The 17,876-nt window shown below is 49.3% G+C and overlaps 1 protein-coding gene across 2 annotated transcripts in view; it reads left to right on the top strand.

Annotated features, from left to right (window-relative positions):
* The window catches only part of snx15 (sorting nexin 15), a 33,895-nt gene that overhangs the window by 12,688 nt on the left and 3,331 nt on the right, over positions 1–17,876 (top strand). For both annotated transcript variants that reach the window (XM_072245472.1, XM_072245471.1), the window contains exons 5-8: positions 291–459; positions 3,842–3,994; positions 8,889–9,182; positions 10,195–10,319. In XM_072245472.1, coding sequence (XP_072101573.1) covers positions 291–459; positions 3,842–3,994; positions 8,889–9,182; positions 10,195–10,319 — 741 coding nt within the window. The remainder of the gene's footprint in view (positions 1–290; positions 460–3,841; positions 3,995–8,888; positions 9,183–10,194; positions 10,320–17,876) is intronic.

Below are 17,876 nucleotides of genomic sequence, written 5' to 3'. Positions count from 1 at the left end.
CACGCACACACACACAGACATGCACTCACTCACACATGGACGTGCACTCACACACAGACGTGCATTCACTCACACACAGACGTAGACTCGCTCACACACATATGTACTCTCGCGCACACAGACGTGCACTCACACACACTGACACACACAGATGTGCATTCGCTCACTGACACAGACGTGCACACACACAAATATACACTCCCTCACACACAGACGTGCGCTCACTCACACACAGACGTACGCTCTCACACACAAGACATATGCTCACTCACTGCTGTTGTTTTCCACAGGGCGGGGAGGCCTGCTGGCCACTGGAACTCTCCACTCTGAAGGATGCCCCAGCCCTGCCAGAGCCACTCATCCCCCTGCCGACTGGACTTGGCAGAACGCCGGAACCTTGTCTCCAGCCGGAATCCGGGACGGGAACCGAAGCCCTGACAAAGCTGGAGGTGGATGGAGGTGAGATTCCGGCAACATTGCTGTGGTTTCTGGCCTGCCAGGGTAAGGCACAGGAAGGGACTGGGGCTGGCACTGGATGGGTTGGGGCACAGAAAGCTGGACTATGACGTGACCTCGGCACTGGGACGGGCTGCAGGGGCAGGTTGGTGTGTGACTGGACGATGTCGGCGTTGGTCTGGCAGAGGGGTGAGTTACAGCCATATCTGTCAGTATATAGCTTAGCATGGAATGCCAGAATGAATCCTGGTGAAGGGTCTTGGCACAAAATGAGGGCTTTATTTATTTTTTAAAACAATGGGAGATACAGCACGGTAACGAGCCTGGGCCGCCCGATTACACCAAGTGACTGGTTAACCTACCAATTAGTGTGGGAGGAAACCAGAGCAGTCGGAGGAAACCCACACGGTCACGGGGAGATCATACAAACTCCTACAGACAGGGCGGGATTGAATCTGGGTCGCTGACGCTGTACAACGACAGGCTAACCACTGTGCTAGCCTGCCACCCTGTACTCCTCTCCATAGTCGCTGCCTGACCTGCTGAGTTCCTCCAGCGCGGTGCGTGTGTTGTCTGAAAGTGGCACTGCAGTGGTGTGGCGATTTGCGAGACGCCATTACAGCTTGGGGCGTTGGAGTTCGGGGTTCAGTTCCGCGTCCTCTGTAAGAAAGTTCGTTTGTATGTTCTTCTCGTGTGTGTGTGGGTTTTCTCCGCGGGCTCCAGGTTCCTCCCAAAGTCCAAAGACGAACCGGTTAGTAGGTTAATTGGTCATTGTAAATTGCCCCGTGATCAGACTAGTGTCAAATTGGTTGGCCGAGAGGCACTGTTCCATGCTGCATCTCTAAATGAATAAAATAAAATAAAATATTTTCATTTTCCAATATCTGCAGAATCGCCTGTGTTCATACCAAAGTGTTAGCTCTCTGGGAAATGGGGAGAGTAGTCTGTTGAAATAACTTTAGGATCTTTATCGTCCTTCACCCAAACTTTGGCTGCTAGCACTTCCTGTCAGGGTTTTCCGTACATTTATGGCTGTGGAATGTGGTGGTGATTTATCCTGGAAAGCTGCAGTTCAAATCCCTGCTCCGTAGCAAAGCAGCTTAAAGTTTGTTAGATCGTTCGTTTGTTATCTGCCTTGTCGTATGACATCATCATTATGCGCTGTGTCGTTTGACATCATTATGTGCCATGTCGTATGACGTCATCATTATGTGCCATGTTGTATGATGTGGGCGATTGTGGCCTCGTGACCATGATCGTTCTGGGCAAATTTTTCTACAGAACTCGTTTGCCATTGTCATCTTCTGGGCAGTGTCTTTACAAGACAGGTGACCCCAGCCATTATCAATACTCGTCAGAGATTGTCTGCCTGGTGTCAGTGGTCACATAACCAGGACTTGTGATCTGCACCGGCTGCTCATACGAACATCCACCACCTGATCCCACGGCTTCACGTGACCCTGACCGGGGGCTAAACAGGTGCTACACCTTGCCCAAGGGTGACCTGCAGGCCAGCGAGGGAAGGAGAGCCTTACACCTACTTTGGTAGAGACATATCCCCACCTTGCCACCTGTTTGTAATAAAAAGGGACGCTGGTGTGGGCCTGAGTCTGGTTTACTTTCTGTCTTCGAATGGTTACAACTTCCCCACTTGAGCTTCTGGAGAAGTGTTCTCAATACTTCCCTCTTTCACCTCACTGTCTGGTGAGATAGACCAGTCATTCCCCAAGCGGGCTTCAGGGCGACCAAATGATTGACTTCGGCATGAGAGGACAGAGCGTGGTGTGGTCAGTGCACAGTGAGGACTGAGTGCGTGAGGCCAGAGCGCAGTGTAACACCCCCCCCTCCCCCCCCCCGTTATATATATGTGCCTAAGACCTTTGCACAGTCCTGTATTCCCCTCATAGTTTTATATACCTACAAAATCTCCCCTCAGTCTTCAACGTTTTAGGGAATAATGTCTTTGCCTATAACTCAGGTGCTCCAGTCCCAACAACATCCTTGTAAATTTTCGCTGCACTCTTTCTACCCAATTTACGTAGGTCTCTTTCATAGGTAAGTCACCAAAACTTCATGTAGTACTCCAAATAAGGCCTCACCAATGTCTTATATGAATTCAACATAACAGCCCGGCTGCTGTACTCGATATCGAGCCGTAGAATCGAGAACAACAGTCATAGGACAATCTGTTTGGTAACAGAGAGGCTGGAGAAGGAGGCATTCGGCCTGCGGGCTTCATGAATGGGGTATTGAGAATCCAGGAGCTGGGGTGTCATGTTACTCCTGTGAAGTATATTGGTGCGACACACCTGGAGCATTGTGCATGGTTCTGCTCACCCAGCTCCAGCCAAGATGTGATTAAAGGTGCAGCAAAGACTGCACCTAGCAAGAAATGACTAGGATTACCCCTAGCCCTCTATTTTTCTAAGCTCCATGTACCTATCCAGGAGTCTCTTAAAAGACCCTATGGTATCCGCCCTCACCACCGTCGCCAGCAGCCCATTCTATGCACTCACCATTATCTGCATAAAAAAACTTACCCTTGACATCTCCTCCGTACCTACTCACAAGCACCTTAAAACTCTGCTGTCTCGTGCAAGCCATTTCAGCCCAGGGGAAAAGCCTCTGACTATCCACAGGATCAATGCCTCTCATCATCTTATGCACCTCACATCCTCCGCCGCTCCAAGGAGAAAAGGCCAAGTTCTGGAGGGTTTGGAGGGTGGGGGCAGCAGCACTGTTCGCTGGGGGTGTGTGACCACGCAATAACTGAAATACTCCCGTGCACTTAGCATTTGTTGCTGCATAGCTGTAATATAGTTTTGATAAGCTAATATCATTTTGAAATCTTTGTTAACATAATTGTGAAATACCCTGTTATTAATTGTGTTAATGAACATTATTCATAAATTTTGTAAATAATAAACATACCACAGCCTTTACTTTGAAACATTTTAGAACTTCAATGTATTAACATTGTCAGTGTTTCAAGTTACAACACTGTCACAAATTGTCACAATAAACACAGAATGGAAGCTGGTAACTCATTGTTGTAAACCGTTGACCTGCTGAGCGCCAACGCCATCTACTCAAAACATTTTACTTTTGCACTTGTGCCTGTCAGTTGTTTTGACTGCCTGACATTGTTTACTTGTGTTGTGAGTTGTGGTTTGTATTTGTTTGATGTGAAAATTACAAAATAAAATATTCAAAATGCCACGCTGTTTTCAGGCCGTGTAAAAAATTTCCCACTCAGAGCAATGGTTGGTCCACACTGCTGTAAAAAATAAATTAGAGGGAACATTGGTGGTCAGTATACAGAGCCCTCTTCTTCCACAGAGTAGCAATGGTCTCCCATTCATGATTGTGATTCTTCCTGCCACAGGAGAGCCGGACTCTGGGTGGGCAGAGGAGGATGATGATGCCCGCTCCCTGACTGACATCGGGAAGGAGGTAGACGATGATGAGAGAAGGCCCCAGGCTGGATCCTCCCTGCCTGACAGTGAACTGGCACTCTTTGACCCATGTGCCAAGGAAGGTAGGTTGTTACCCCTTGCCAAGAGTGTTCCTCCAGTGTTACTACCATCAGGGGGTGGGTAGAGGATTCAGATTCAGATTTATTTTCCATGTGGATATGGCCCAGTCCATCACGGGTAAAGCCCTCCCCAATATTGAGTACATTTGCATGGAGCAGTGTTACAGGTCAGCAGCATCCATCATCAGGGACCCCACCACCCAGGACATGCTCTCTTCTCACTGCTGCCATCGGGAAGGAGGTACAGGAGCCTCAGGACTCTCACCACCAGGTTCAGGAACAGTTATTACCCCTCAACCATCAGGCTCCTGAACCAGTGAGGATAAGGCGAATGGTATGCTGGCATTTATAGCGAGAGGATTTGAGTACAGGAGCAGGGAGGTACTACTGCAGTTGTACAAGGCCTTGGTGAGACCACACCTGGAGTATTGTGTGCAGTTTTGGTCCCCTAATCTAAGGAAAGACATCCTTGCCACAGAGGGAGTACAAAGAAGGTTCACCAGATTGATTCCTGGGATGGCAGGACTTTCATATGAAGAAAGACTGGATGAACTGGGCTTGTACTCGTTGGAATTTAGAAGATTGAGGGGGGATCTGATTGAAACGTATAAAATCCTAAAAGGATTGGACAGGCTAGATGCAGGAAGATTGTTCCCGATGTTGGGGAAGTCCAGATCGAGGGGTCACAGTTTGAGGATAAAGGGGAAGCCTTTTAGGACCGAGATTAGGAAAAACTTCTTCACACAGAGAGTGGTGAATCTGTGGAATTCTCTGCCACAGGAAACAGTTGAGGCCAGTACATTGGCTATATTTAAGAGGGAGTTAGATATAGCCCTTGTGGCTAAAGGGATCAGGGGGTATGGAGGGAAGGCTGGGGCGGGGTTGTGAGTTGGATAATCAGCCATGATCATAATAAATGGCGGTGCAGGCTCGAAGGGCCGAATGGCCTACTCCTGCACCTATTTTCTATGTTTCTATGTAACCTCAACTCTGAACTGATTCCATCGGGAAGGAGGTACAGGAGCCTCAGGTCCCCACACCACCAGGTTCAGGAACAGTTATTACCCCTCAACCATCAGGCTCCTGAACCAGTGAGGATAACCTCAACTCTGAACTGATTCCATCGGGAAGGAGGTACAGGAGCCTCAGGTCCCACACCACCAGGTTCAGGAACAGTTATTACCCTCAACCATCAGGCTCCTGAACCAGTGAGGATAAGGCGAATGGTATGCTGGCATTTATAGCGAGAGGATTTGAGTACAGGAGCAGGGAGGTACTACTGCAGTTGTACAAGGCCTTGGTGAGACCACACCTGGAGTATTGTGTGCAGTTTTGGTCCCCTAATCTAAGGAAAGACATCCTTGCCACAGAGGGAGTACAAAGAAGGTTCACCGGACTTTCATATGAAGAAAGACTGGATGAACTGGGCTTGTACTCGTTGGAATTTAGAAGATTGAGGGGGGATCTGATTGAAACGTATAAAATCCTAAAAGGATTGGACAGGCTAGATGCAGGAAGATTGTTCCCGATGTTGGGGAAGTCCAGATCGAGGGGTCACAGTTTGAGGATAAAGGGGAAGCCTTTTAGGACCGAGATTAGGAAAAACTTCTTCACACAGAGAGTGGTGAATCTGTGGAATTCTCTGCCACAGGAAACAGTTGAGGCCAGTACATTGGCTATATTTAAGAGGGAGTTAGATATAGCCCTTGTGGCTAAAGGGATCAGGGGGTATGGAGGGAAGGCTGGGGCGGGGTTGTGAGTTGGATAATCAGCCATGATCATAATAAATGGCGGTGCAGGCTCGAAGGGCCGAATGGCCTACTCCTGCACCTATTTTCTATGTTTCTATGTAACCTCAACTCTGAACTGATTCCATCGGGAAGGAGGTACAGGAGCCTCAGGTCCCCACACCACCAGGTTCAGGAACAGTTATTACCCCTCAACCATCAGGCTCCTGAACCAGTGAGGATAACCTCAACTCTGAACTGATTCCATCGGGAAGGAGGTACAGGAGCCTCAGGTCCCACACCACCAGGTTCAGGAACAGTTATTACCCTCAACCATCAGGCTCCTGAACCAGTGAGGATAAGGCGAATGGTATGCTGGCATTTATAGCGAGAGGATTTGAGTACAGGAGCAGGGAGGTACTACTGCAGTTGTACAAGGCCTTGGTGAGACCACACCTGGAGTATTGTGTGCAGTTTTGGTCCCCTAATCTAAGGAAAGACATCCTTGCCACAGAGGGAGTACAAAGAAGGTTCACCGGACTTTCATATGAAGAAAGACTGGATGAACTGGGCTTGTACTCGTTGGAATTTAGAAGATTGAGGGGGGATCTGATTGAAACGTATAAAATCCTAAAAGGATTGGACAGGCTAGATGCAGGAAGATTGTTCCCGATGTTGGGGAAGTCCAGATCGAGGGGTCACAGTTTGAGGATAAAGGGGAAGCCTTTTAGGACCGAGATTAGGAAAAACTTCTTCACACAGAGAGTGGTGAATCTGTGGAATTCTCTGCCACAGGAAACAGTTGAGGCCAGTACATTGGCTATATTTAAGAGGGAGTTAGATATAGCCCTTGTGGCTAAAGGGATCAGGGGGTATGGAGGGAAGGCTGGGGCGGGGTTGTGAGTTGGATAATCAGCCATGATCATAATAAATGGCGGTGCAGGCTCGAAGGGCCGAATGGCCTACTCCTGCACCTATTTTCTATGTTTCTATGTAACCTCAACTCTGAACTGATTCCATCGGGAAGGAGGTACAGGAGCCTCAGGTCCCCACACCACCAGGTTCAGGAACAGTTATTACCCCTCAACCATCAGGCTCCTGAACCAGTGAGGATAACCTCAACTCTGAACTGATTCCATCGGGAAGGAGGTACAGGAGCCTCAGGTCCCACACCACCAGGTTCAGGAACAGTTATTACCCTCAACCATCAGGCTCCTGAACCAGTGAGGATAACCTCAACTCTGAACTGATTCCATCAGGAGGGAGGTACAGGAGCCTCAGGTCCCACACCACCAGGTTCAGGAACAGTTATTACCCTCAACCATCAGGCTCCTGAACCAGTGAGGATAACTTCACTCAACTTCACTTGCCTCATCACTGAACTGTTCCTACAACTTACGGACTCGCTTTCAAGGACTCTTCATCTCATGTTCTTGATATTTATTGCTTATTTATTTTTTTTTGTATTTGGACAGTTTGTTATCTTTTGCACTCTGGTTGTCCACCCTGTTGGTGTGATCTTTCATTGATTCTTTTACAGTTAATGGATTTATTGAGTATGCCCACAAGAAAGTGAATCTCAGGGTTGTATGTGGTGACATATACAATGCCGTGCAAAAGTCTTAGGCATACTTATATAGCCAGAGTGCCTATAACTTTTGCACAGTACTGTACTTGTCAACGTGGAGCGGAGAGCGAGTCTGTAAATCTGGCGGGAGCAAAGGATGTTGGGAATGGTGAGGGTGGGGCACTGTGGGAGGGGTGAGGGACAGGTGGCAGAGAAGGAGTGTCAGGGGTGAGTGGGTAGTGTGAGTCCTGAGGCTCCTGTACCTCCTTCCCGATGGAATCAGTTCAAAGTTGAGTTTATCCCCTCTGGTTCAGGAGCCTGATGGTTGAGGGGTAATAACTGTTCCTGAACCTGGTGGTGTGGGACCTGAGGCTCCTGTACCTCCTTCCTGATGGAATCAGTTCAGAGTTGAGTTTATCCCCTCTGGTTCAGGAGCCTGATGGTTGAGGGGTAATAACTGTTCCTGAACCTGGTGGTGTGGGACCTGAGGCTCCTGTACCTCCTTCCCGATGGAATCAGTTCAGAGTTGAGGTTATCCTCACTGGTTCAGGAGTCTGATGGTTGAGGGGTAATAACTGTTCCTGAACCTGGTGGGGTGGGACCTGAGGCTCCTGTACCTCCTTCCTGATGGCAGCAGAGAGAAAGAGCTCGGCCTGGGTGGTGAGGATCTCTGATGATGGATGCTGCTTTTCTACGGCAACGTTTCGTGTAGATGTGCTCAATGGTTGGGAGGGTTTTACCTGTGATGCACCGGACCAAATCCACTACCTTTTGTAGAATTTTCTGCTCGAAGGCATTGGTGCTCCCATACCAGGCCGTAATGCAGCCAGTCAGCGCACTGTCCACCACACATCTGTAGAAGTTTGTAAATGTTTTTGATGACATGCCGAACCTCCACAGGTCCCTGAAGTAGAGATGCTGTTGTGCTGTCTTTGACCAGGACATACAGGTCAGTAGGTTAACTGGTCATGGTAAATTGTCCCGTAATTAGGTTTCAGTTGGAGGGGTTGGTTACTGGGCGGTGTGGCTCGGAGGGTCAGAAGTGTCTAGTCCGTGCTCTATCTCAATCAATAAATAGTCGGTAACACACACTCTGAATGCTGGAGGAACTCAGCAAGCATCAGAAACAGTCGGCGTTTTGGGCCGAGACCCTTCTTCCTCAGGAAAGGAAGGGGGAAGATGCCAGAATGAAAAGGTGGGGTTGAGGCTGGAGAATAGGTAGAAGGCTGGAGAAGAATATCAGTCAGTATGGGCTGAAGGGCCTGTGTTCTAATTGACGCTGTGACTCTGCTGTTACAGAGGCTGGAGAGGACTATCAGTCAGTATGGGCTGAAGGGCCTGTGTTCTTATTGACGCTGTGACTCTGCTGTTACAGAGGCTGGAGAGGAATATCAGTCAGTATGGGCTGAAGGGCCTGTGTTCTTATTGACGCTGTGACTCTGCTGTTACAGAGGCTGGAGAGGAATATCAGTCAGTATGGGCTGAAGGGCCTGTGTTCTAATTGACGCTGTGACTCTGCTGTTACAGAGGCTGGAGAGGACTATCAGTCAGTATGGGCTGAAGGGCCTGTGTTCTAATTGACGCTGTGACTCTGCTGTTACAGAGGCTGCCCCTGCCTGCGCTTGGCAGAGTAACTTAGAGGCACTCTCGGTCGCCAGTGGCCGGGCGGAGGAGCCCAGGGACCCCGAGGACCTGGAAGCCAGACTGTTAACCCTGAGGGTGTCGTCGCCGGACAGTGAGCACTCGCTTGGGATCGAGGGGCTGGAGGGCGCCGACTACTTGAGTGCGGCAGCGGCCTGCATCAAAAAGGCTCTGGAGCAGGAGGCGGCCCAGGAGTATGAACTGGCCTTGAATTGTTACCGCAGTGGGGTGGCCATTCTGCTGAGAGGCCTCCAGGGTAGGTGCTGAACCTGCTGGTGTTTGGTTAGATGGTTGTTCTGTATTAATCAGACGAACATCAAAACAGGCGGTGAACTGCATTGTTTGCGTTAACAACCAACACAGTCTGACGATGTGCTGGGGGCAGCCGGCAAGGGTCACCACACATTCTAGCAAACCCACAATAGAGACATAGAAAACCTACAGCACAACACAGGCCCTTCGGCCCACAAAGCTGTCTTAGAAATTACCAGGCCTCTATTTTTCTAAGCTCCTTGTACCTATCCAGGAGTCTCTTAAAAGACCCTATCATATCCGCCTCCACCACCGTTGCCGGCAGCCCATTCCACGCACTCAACACTTTGAGTAAAAAACTTACCCCTGACATCTCCTCTGTACCTACTTCCAAACACCTTAAACCTGTGTCCTCTTGACACAATACAACAACATGTAGATGCAATACAATAACGTGTAGACACAATACAACAATGTGTAGATACTGTACAACGTGTAGACACCGTCCGACAATGTGTAGACAACATACAACGCGTAGACAACACACAATGTGTAGACAGCGTACGACAATGCGTAGACAACATACACAGCATAGACACCATAGACAGCATACAACAACGTGTAGACACCATACAACAACGTGTAGGCGACATATGACAAGCAACAACAAGAAAATAAGCTCACTCCCCATCATAACCTTGGATAGATTGAGTGGAAAGTTTGCTAGGTTGTTGTTTGATAAGGGGTTGAAAGGTGACGGGGAGAAGGCAGGAGAGTGGGGTTGAGAGGGAAGATCAATCAGCCATCGCACAATGGCGGAACAGACCCGATGGGGCGCATGGCCTGATTCTGCTCTGGTATCTTACGGCGTTGTGGCTGATAAAAACTCCCAGCTCAACAATCACTTGGGCATGGATGGAACTGGCGTTTACTGCCGCTGGGGTGTGGGGGAAACAGTTACTGCTCTGGGAGGGGTTGCGGCCAAACGACAGCTAACAGGCGTTTTTCCTCTTAAGGCGAGCCAAGTGCAGAGAGGCAAGATGCTATTAAAAAGAGGGTGGCCGAGTATCTGAACCACGCAGAAACAATCTTCGCTGTACACCTCAAGGACACAGTAGCGAAAGATGCCACGCCACCTTCGGTAAGTGTCACCAGCAGGTGAACGTATCCGTGCCAGGCACCCGGGCACTACCCTTCTCAGTAAGTGTCAACAGCAGGTGAACATACCCGGGCACTCTCCCCATCTCGGTAAGTGTCACTAGAGGGTGAACAGATCCGTGCCAGGCACCCGGGCACTCTCCCTGTCTCGGTAAGTGTCACCAGCGGGTGAACAGATCCCTGCCAGTCACCCGGGCACTCTCCCCATCTCGGTAAGTGTCACCAGAGGATGAACAGATCCGTGCCAGTCACCCGGGCACTCTCCCCATCTTGGTAAGTGTCACCAGAGGGTGAACAGATCTGTGCCAGTCACCCGGGCACTCTCCCCATCTCGGTAAGTGTCACCAGCGGGTGAACATATCTGTGCCAGGCACCCGGGCACTCTCCCCATCTCGGTAAGTGTCACCAGTGGGTGAACAGATCCGTGCCAGTCACCCGGGCACTCTCCCCATCTCGGTAAGTGTCACCAGAGGGTGAACAGATCCGTGCCAGGCACCCGGGCACTCTCCCCATCTCGGTAAGTGTCACCAGCGGGTGAACATATCCGTGCCAGGCACTCGGGCACTCTCCCCATCTCGGTAAGTGTCACCAGTGGGTGAACAGATCTGTGCCAGTCACCTGGGCACTCTCCCCATCTCGGTAAGTGTCACCAGAGGGTGAACAGATCCGCGCCAGGCTCCCGGGCACTACCCATCTCAGTAAGTGTCACCAGCGGTGAACAGATCTATGCCAGACACCCGGGCACTCTCACCACCTGGGGAATGTGTGATGGGACAGTACAGAGGGAAGTTCAGTCCCTGAACACCTCCACAGTGTCCCTGAGCATCTTGTCTAGGGAGATGCAGAAGAGGGCAAGATGGAGGGAGGGGTTAGATTGAGCTGAGAGTTTTTATCTATTGAGGTAGAGTTTGGAATGGGCCCCTCCAGCACTTCGAACATCACTGCCCAGCAGCTCCTGGCTTAACCCTAGCCTAATCACAGGACAATTTTCAATGACCAATTTGCCCAACTGGTACATCTTTGGACTGTGGGAGGAAACCCACACATTCCACGAGGGAGGACGTACAAATGACTTTGGAATTGAACTCTGAAGTCCTGAGCTGTTGTCTGTCCGCTACGCTAACATGACAAGGTCATAGGTTGAAAGGTCAGCACCACACTGTGGGCCAAAGGGGCTGCACTCTAGTGTTCCGTTACCAGGCAGTTGGCCGGGGCAGAACCCTCAGACTCCTTGCCTGCGTGTCCTGCCCAGAGCTAGTTTGACCAGGCCCTGGAGCAAGGCTAGCAGGAAGCCCTCCCAGCGGCCTGCTCCTTCTGTACTGGATGACCAAGTGTGAAGAGGTTGAGGTTAAATTGTAACCGGAGGGCAAGGTGCTGCCCACTCAGAAATGCAAATGGTCTCTTCCAGCCCACACAGACTTTTTATTGGTTCTCACAGTATCTCACTGCCAGTGGGCTCAAAGTGAAGATGCTCGAATCTCCGCCCTCCCCTGTTCAGACCTTCCAACCTGACCCGAAACGTCAACTGACCACTTGGATCGGGTGACACGGTAGCATAGCAAGGTGCTGTTACGGCTGTTGTCGGAGTTCGGAGCTCTGAGGTGTGCAAAGCGACGTGGGAGTCCTCACGCCAGGTTCCCTAAAGCTTAACCTGCAGGCTGAGTCAGTGGTGAGGAAGTCAAATACGATGTTAGCATTCAATTCGAGAGGATGAGAATACTGAAAGCAAGAATGTAATTTCATCCACTTTGCCTCCAACTTCCACCTGGCCTCAAGTTCACCCAGTCCATTCCCAACACTTCTCTTCCCTTTCTTCATCTCACTGTCTCCATCTCTGGAGATAGCTTATTTACTGGTGTCTATTGTAAGCCAATGGACTCTCACAGCTACCTGGCCTATACCTCATCCCACCCTGCTACTTGTAAAAATGTCATCCCCTTCTCTCAGTCCCTCCATCTCTGCCGCATCTGCTCTCAGGATGAGACTTTTCATTCTAGAATGAAGATGTCCTCCTTTTTCAAAGAAAGGGGCTTCCCTTCTTCCACCATCAACGCTGCCCTCATCCACATCTCTTCCATTTCACACATATCTGCTCTTACTCCATCCTCCTGCCACCCTACCAGGTGTAGGGTTTCCCCTATCCTCACCTAGGCGCCTCTGCGTCCATCACATAATTCTCCGAAACTTCCGCCACCTCCAACTGGATCCCACCAACAGACACATCTTTCCCTCCCACTCCCCCCCACTTTCTGCTTTGTGAGTCCCTTGTCTGTTCATCCCTCCCCACTGATCTCCCTCCTGACACTCATCCTTGCAAGCAGAGCAAGTGCTACACTTGCCCCTATACGTCCTCCCTCCCTGCCATTCAGAGCCCCAAGCAATCCTTCCACGTGAGATGACACTTCACCTTTGAATCTGTCGGGGTCATCTACTGTAAATGGTGCTCCCGGTGTGGCCTCCTGTATGTTGGTGAGACCGATGTAGATAGGGAGACCTATCTCCCTATCTACCTCTGCCAGAAGGAGGGGTTCTCCTAGTGGCCACCCATTTTAATTCCACTTCCCAATCCCATTCCAATATGTCCATCTATGGCCTCCTCCACTATCAATATAACACCATGAGACCATAAGATATAGGAGCAGAAGTAAGCTGTTTGGCCCATCGAGTCTGCTCCGCCATTCTGTCATGGGCTGATCTAATTTATCCCCACTCCCCTGCCTTCTCCCCATATTGATTAGCCCTGGCGAATCAAGAACCTATCTATCTCTGCCTTAAATGCACCCAATGACTTGGCCTCCACAGCCACTTGTGGCTTAGTTTGGAGGAACCTAAGGAACAACACCTTATCTTCCGTTTGGGTAGTCTCCAACCTGATGGCATGAACATTGATTTCTCAAACTTCCAGTAATGCCTCCAACCCCCCCCCCCTTCATCATTTCCCTTCCCGTTGCCCCTCTCTCATGTTGTCTCCTTGGCTGCCATCACCTCCCTCTGGTGCTCACCTCCTTTTCTCCCTTGGCCTTCTGTCTCTTTCACCAATCAACTTCCTAGCTCTTTGCTCCATCCCTCTCCCACCAAGTTTCACCAATCGCCTGCCGTTTCTCTCTCCCCTCTCCCCACCTTTCAAAATCAACTCCTCAGTTTTTTTTTCTCCAGTCCTGCTGAAGGGTCTCGGCCCGAAACGTCGACCATACTTTCTTTCTATCGATGCTGCCTGGCCTGCTGAGTTCCTCCAGCATTTTGTGTGTGTTGCATGTACAAACCCCATTTCCAGAAAAGTTTGGATATTTTCCAAAATGCAATAAAAACAAAAATCTGTGATATGTTAATTCACGTGAACCTTTATTTACTGACAGAAGTACAAAGAAAATATTTTAACTAGTTTTACTGACCAACTTAATTGTATTTTGTCACAAATTTAGAATATAAGATTGAAAAGTACACAGAGTATTCAAGTAACACCGGTTTGGCAGACTCCACATTAAGCAGGCTAATTGGTAGCCGGTGAGGTATCATGACTGGGTATAAAAGTAGCGTCCGTCAAAGGCTCGGTCTTTGCAAGCAAGGATGGGTCGTGGCTCACCCCTTTGTGCCAAAATTCGTGAGAGAATTGTTAGTCAGTTCAAAAGGAACATTTCTCAGCGCAAGATTGCAGAGAATTTAGGCCTTTCAACATCTACAGTACATAATATTGTGAAAAGATTCAGAGAATTCAGAGACATCTCAGTGTGTAAAGGGCAAGGTCAGAAACCACTGTTGAAAGCGCGTGATCTTCGAGCCCTCAGGTGGCACTGCCTAAGAAACCATCATGCTACTGTGACAATTATAGCCACCTGGGCTAGGGAGTACTTCGGAAAACCATTGTCACTCAACACAGTCTGTCACTGCATCCAGAAATGCAACTTGAAACTGTATTACGCAAGGAGGAAGCCATACATCAACTCTATGCGGAAACGCCGGCGAGTTCTCTGGGCCCCAGCTCATCTCAGATGGACCGAAAGACCGTGGAACCGTGTGCTGTGGTCAGATGAGTCCACATTTCAGCTAGTTTTCGGAAAAAAGGAGCGTCGAGTTCTCCGTGCCAAAGATGAAAACGACCATCCAGATTGTTATCAGCGAAAGGTGCAAAAGCCAGCATCTGTGATGGTATGGGGGTGCATCAGTGCCCACGGTATGGGTGAGTTGCATGTATGTGAAGGTACCATTGACTCTGAGGCGTATATTAGGATTTTAGAGAGACGTATGTTGCCATCAAGGTGACGTCTCTTCCCAGGACGTCCATGCTTATTTCAGCAGGACAATGCCAGACCACATTCTGCACGGGCTACAACAGCGTGGCTTTGTAGACACAGAGTGTGTGTGCTTGACTGGCCTGCTGCCAGTCCAGATCTATCTCCTATTGAAAATGTATGGTGCATCATGAAGAGGAGAATCAGACAACGGAGACCACGGACTGCTGAGCAGCTGAAGTCTTATATCAAGCACGAATGGACAAATTTCCGATTGCAAATCTACTACAATTAGTATCCTCAGATCCAAAACCATTAAAAAGTGTTATTAAAAGGAAAGGTGATGTAACACAATGGTAAACATGTCTCTGTCCCAACTTTTGTTGAGTGTGTTGCAGCCATCAAATTCTAAATTTGTGTATGTTTTCAAAATACAATTAAGTTGGTCAGTAAAACTATTGAAAATCTTGGTAAATCTTTTCTTTGTACTTTTATCAGTTAAGTAAAGGTTGACGTGAATTATGTTTTTATTGCATTTTGGCAAATATCCCAACTTTTCTGGAAATGGGGTTTGTAATACTGAGGCTTTATAGGCATTGGTTAGACAACACGGAGTATTGAGAGCAGTTTTGAGCCGTTATCTAAGAAAGGATGTGCTGACATAGGAGAGGGTTCAGAGAAGATTCACAAAAATGATTCTGGGAATTAAAGAGGTTAACATATGAGAAACATTTGATGGCTTTGGGCCTGTACTCACTGGAATTTAAAAGATTGGGGGGAAGTTCTCAATGAAACCTATTCAATGTTGAAAGGCCTCCATAGAATGCATGTGGAGAGGATGTTTCCTGTACTGGGGGAGTCTAACACCAGAGGACACAGATAGAGTGGATGTGGAGAGGATGTTTCCTATAGTGAGGGAGTCTAAGACCAGAGGACACAGATAGAGTGGATGTAGAGAGGATGTTTACTATAGTCGGGGAGTCTCGGACCAGAGGACACAGATAGAGTGGATGTGGAGAGGATGTTTACTATAGTGAGGGAGTCTAGGACCAGAGGACACAGATAGAGTGGATATGGAGAGGATGTTTCCTATAGTGGGGGAGTCTAAGACCAGAGGACACAGATAGAGTGGATGTGGAGAGGATGTTTCCTATGGTGGGGGAGTCTAATACCAGAGGACACAGATAGAGTGGATGTGGAGAGGATGTTTAATATAATGGGGGAGTCTAGGACCAGAGGACACAGATAGAGTGGATGTGGGGAGAATGTTTCCTATAGTGGGGGAGTCTAGGACCAGAGGGCACAGGTAGAGTGGATGTGGAGAGGATTTTTCCTATAGTTGGGGAATCTAGGACCAGGGGACACAGAGTGGATGTGGAGAGGATGTTTCCCACAGTGGAGGAGTCTAGGACAAGGGGACACAGTTTAGAGTGGATGTGGAGAGGATGTTTCCTATAGTGGGGGAGTCTCGGACCAGAGGACGCAGATAGAGGTGATGTGGAGAGGATGTTTCCTATAGTGGGGGAGTCTGGGACCAAAGGACACAGATAGATTGGATGTGGAGAGGATTTTTCCTATAGTTGGGTAATCTAGGACTAGAGGGCACAGCCTCATAACAGAGGGATGCCCATTCAGAACAGAGATAAGGAGGGATTTCTTTAGCCCGAGGCTGGTGAATATGTAGAATTCATTGCCACAGTTGCCTGTGGAAGCCAAGTCATTGGTTATATTTAAGGCAGGTGTTAATGGGTTCTTGATTGGTCAGGGCGTGAAGGGATGCGGGGAGTAGGCTGGAGATTAGAAATATATAGCACAATACAGGCCCTTTGTCCCACAAAGCTGTGCCGAATATCTCCCTACCTTAGAACTACCTAGGCTTTACCCATAGCCCTTTATTTTTCTAAGCTCCATGTAGCCATTCAGGAGTAAAAGACCCTATCGTTTCCGGCTCGACCACCGCTGCCAGCAGCCCATTCCATGCACTCACCACTCTCTGCATAAAACACTTACCCAACATCTCCTCTGTACCGACTCCCCAGCACCTTAAAAACCATGCCCTCTTGTGCTAGCCATTTCAACCCTGGGGAAAAGCCTCTGACTATCCACACGATCAATGCCTCTCAATATCTTGTACACCTCTATCAGGTCACCTCTCATCCTCCGTTGCTCCAAGGAGAAAAGGCCGAGTTCACTCAACCAATTCTCATAAGGCATGCTCCCCAATCCAGGCAACAGCCTTGTAAATCTCCTCTGCACCCTTTCTATGGTTTCCATATCCTTCCTGTAGTGAGGTGATCAGAACTGAGCACAGTACTCCAAGTGGGATCTGACCAGGATCCTATATAGCTGTAATATTACCTCTCGGCTCTTAAACTCAATCCCACGACTGATGAAGGCCAATACACCTTATGCCTTCTTAACCTCAAAGCCAGCCTGCGGAGCAGCTTTGAGTGTCCCATGGACTCGGACCCCAAGATCCCTCTGGACCTCTGATTGGGGCTGAGGGAGAAATAGATCAGACTTAATGGGCCAAGTGTCCCAGTGCTGCTCGTGTACCTTGTTGCCAATTTCAACGCTGTTCTCCAAGAAGACTGGACATTCTCCCCGTAACTGTTTGGGTTTCCTCCAAGTACTCTGGTTTCCTCGCACAGTCCAAAGGCATAGGTTAATTGGTCATTGAAATTTTCCCATGATTGGATGAGGGTTAAATCGGGGTGTGTTAGGGCTTACTGGATGGGGGGCAGGAAGGACCAGTTCTGTGCACTATTACTCAGCGAAACAAATAAACGTGTGCACAGAGGTGTGGGACACAGGGATAAGGACCAAACAGAGAGTATTGGGAGCAGCTTAGCGCGCGCTGCAGTCAGCATGCACCGACGGGCTGAAGGCTCTCACCTCCTGCAATCTGCAATGCTCGATAACTCGACAGCCCTCCACAGATGAGTTGAGTTCCTCCAGCAGGTTCGGTGTGTTTCCCATTCCGGGGCCCGTGGTGCCTTGTCTGTCCACTCACGGTCAGTCCGGCATGGTTCCAAATCACAGAGGCCCAGGACCAACATGCAGGAGCTGATATACGTCATGTCACTCGGTCCTGTCGTAGGGTGGGGGCCGATACACGTGACTCAGTCCTCCCGTGGGGTGGGGACACATGAATCTGTCTTGTCGTAGGGTGGGGACTGATACACGTCACTCAGTCCTCCTGTGGGGTAGGGACACATGAATCTGTCCTGTCGTAGGGTGGGGACATGTCACTCGGTCCTGTCGTAGGGTGGGGACTGATACATGTCACTCGGTCCTGTCGTAGGGTGGGG

The sequence above is a fragment of the Mobula birostris genome, chromosome 28 (assembly GCF_030028105.1).
Source record: "Mobula birostris isolate sMobBir1 chromosome 28, sMobBir1.hap1, whole genome shotgun sequence".
NCBI classification, from domain to species: Eukaryota; Metazoa; Chordata; class Chondrichthyes; order Myliobatiformes; family Myliobatidae; genus Mobula; species Mobula birostris.
Note: the sequence above shows the minus strand (reverse complement) of the source record. Positions and strands in the feature narration are given on the sequence as shown.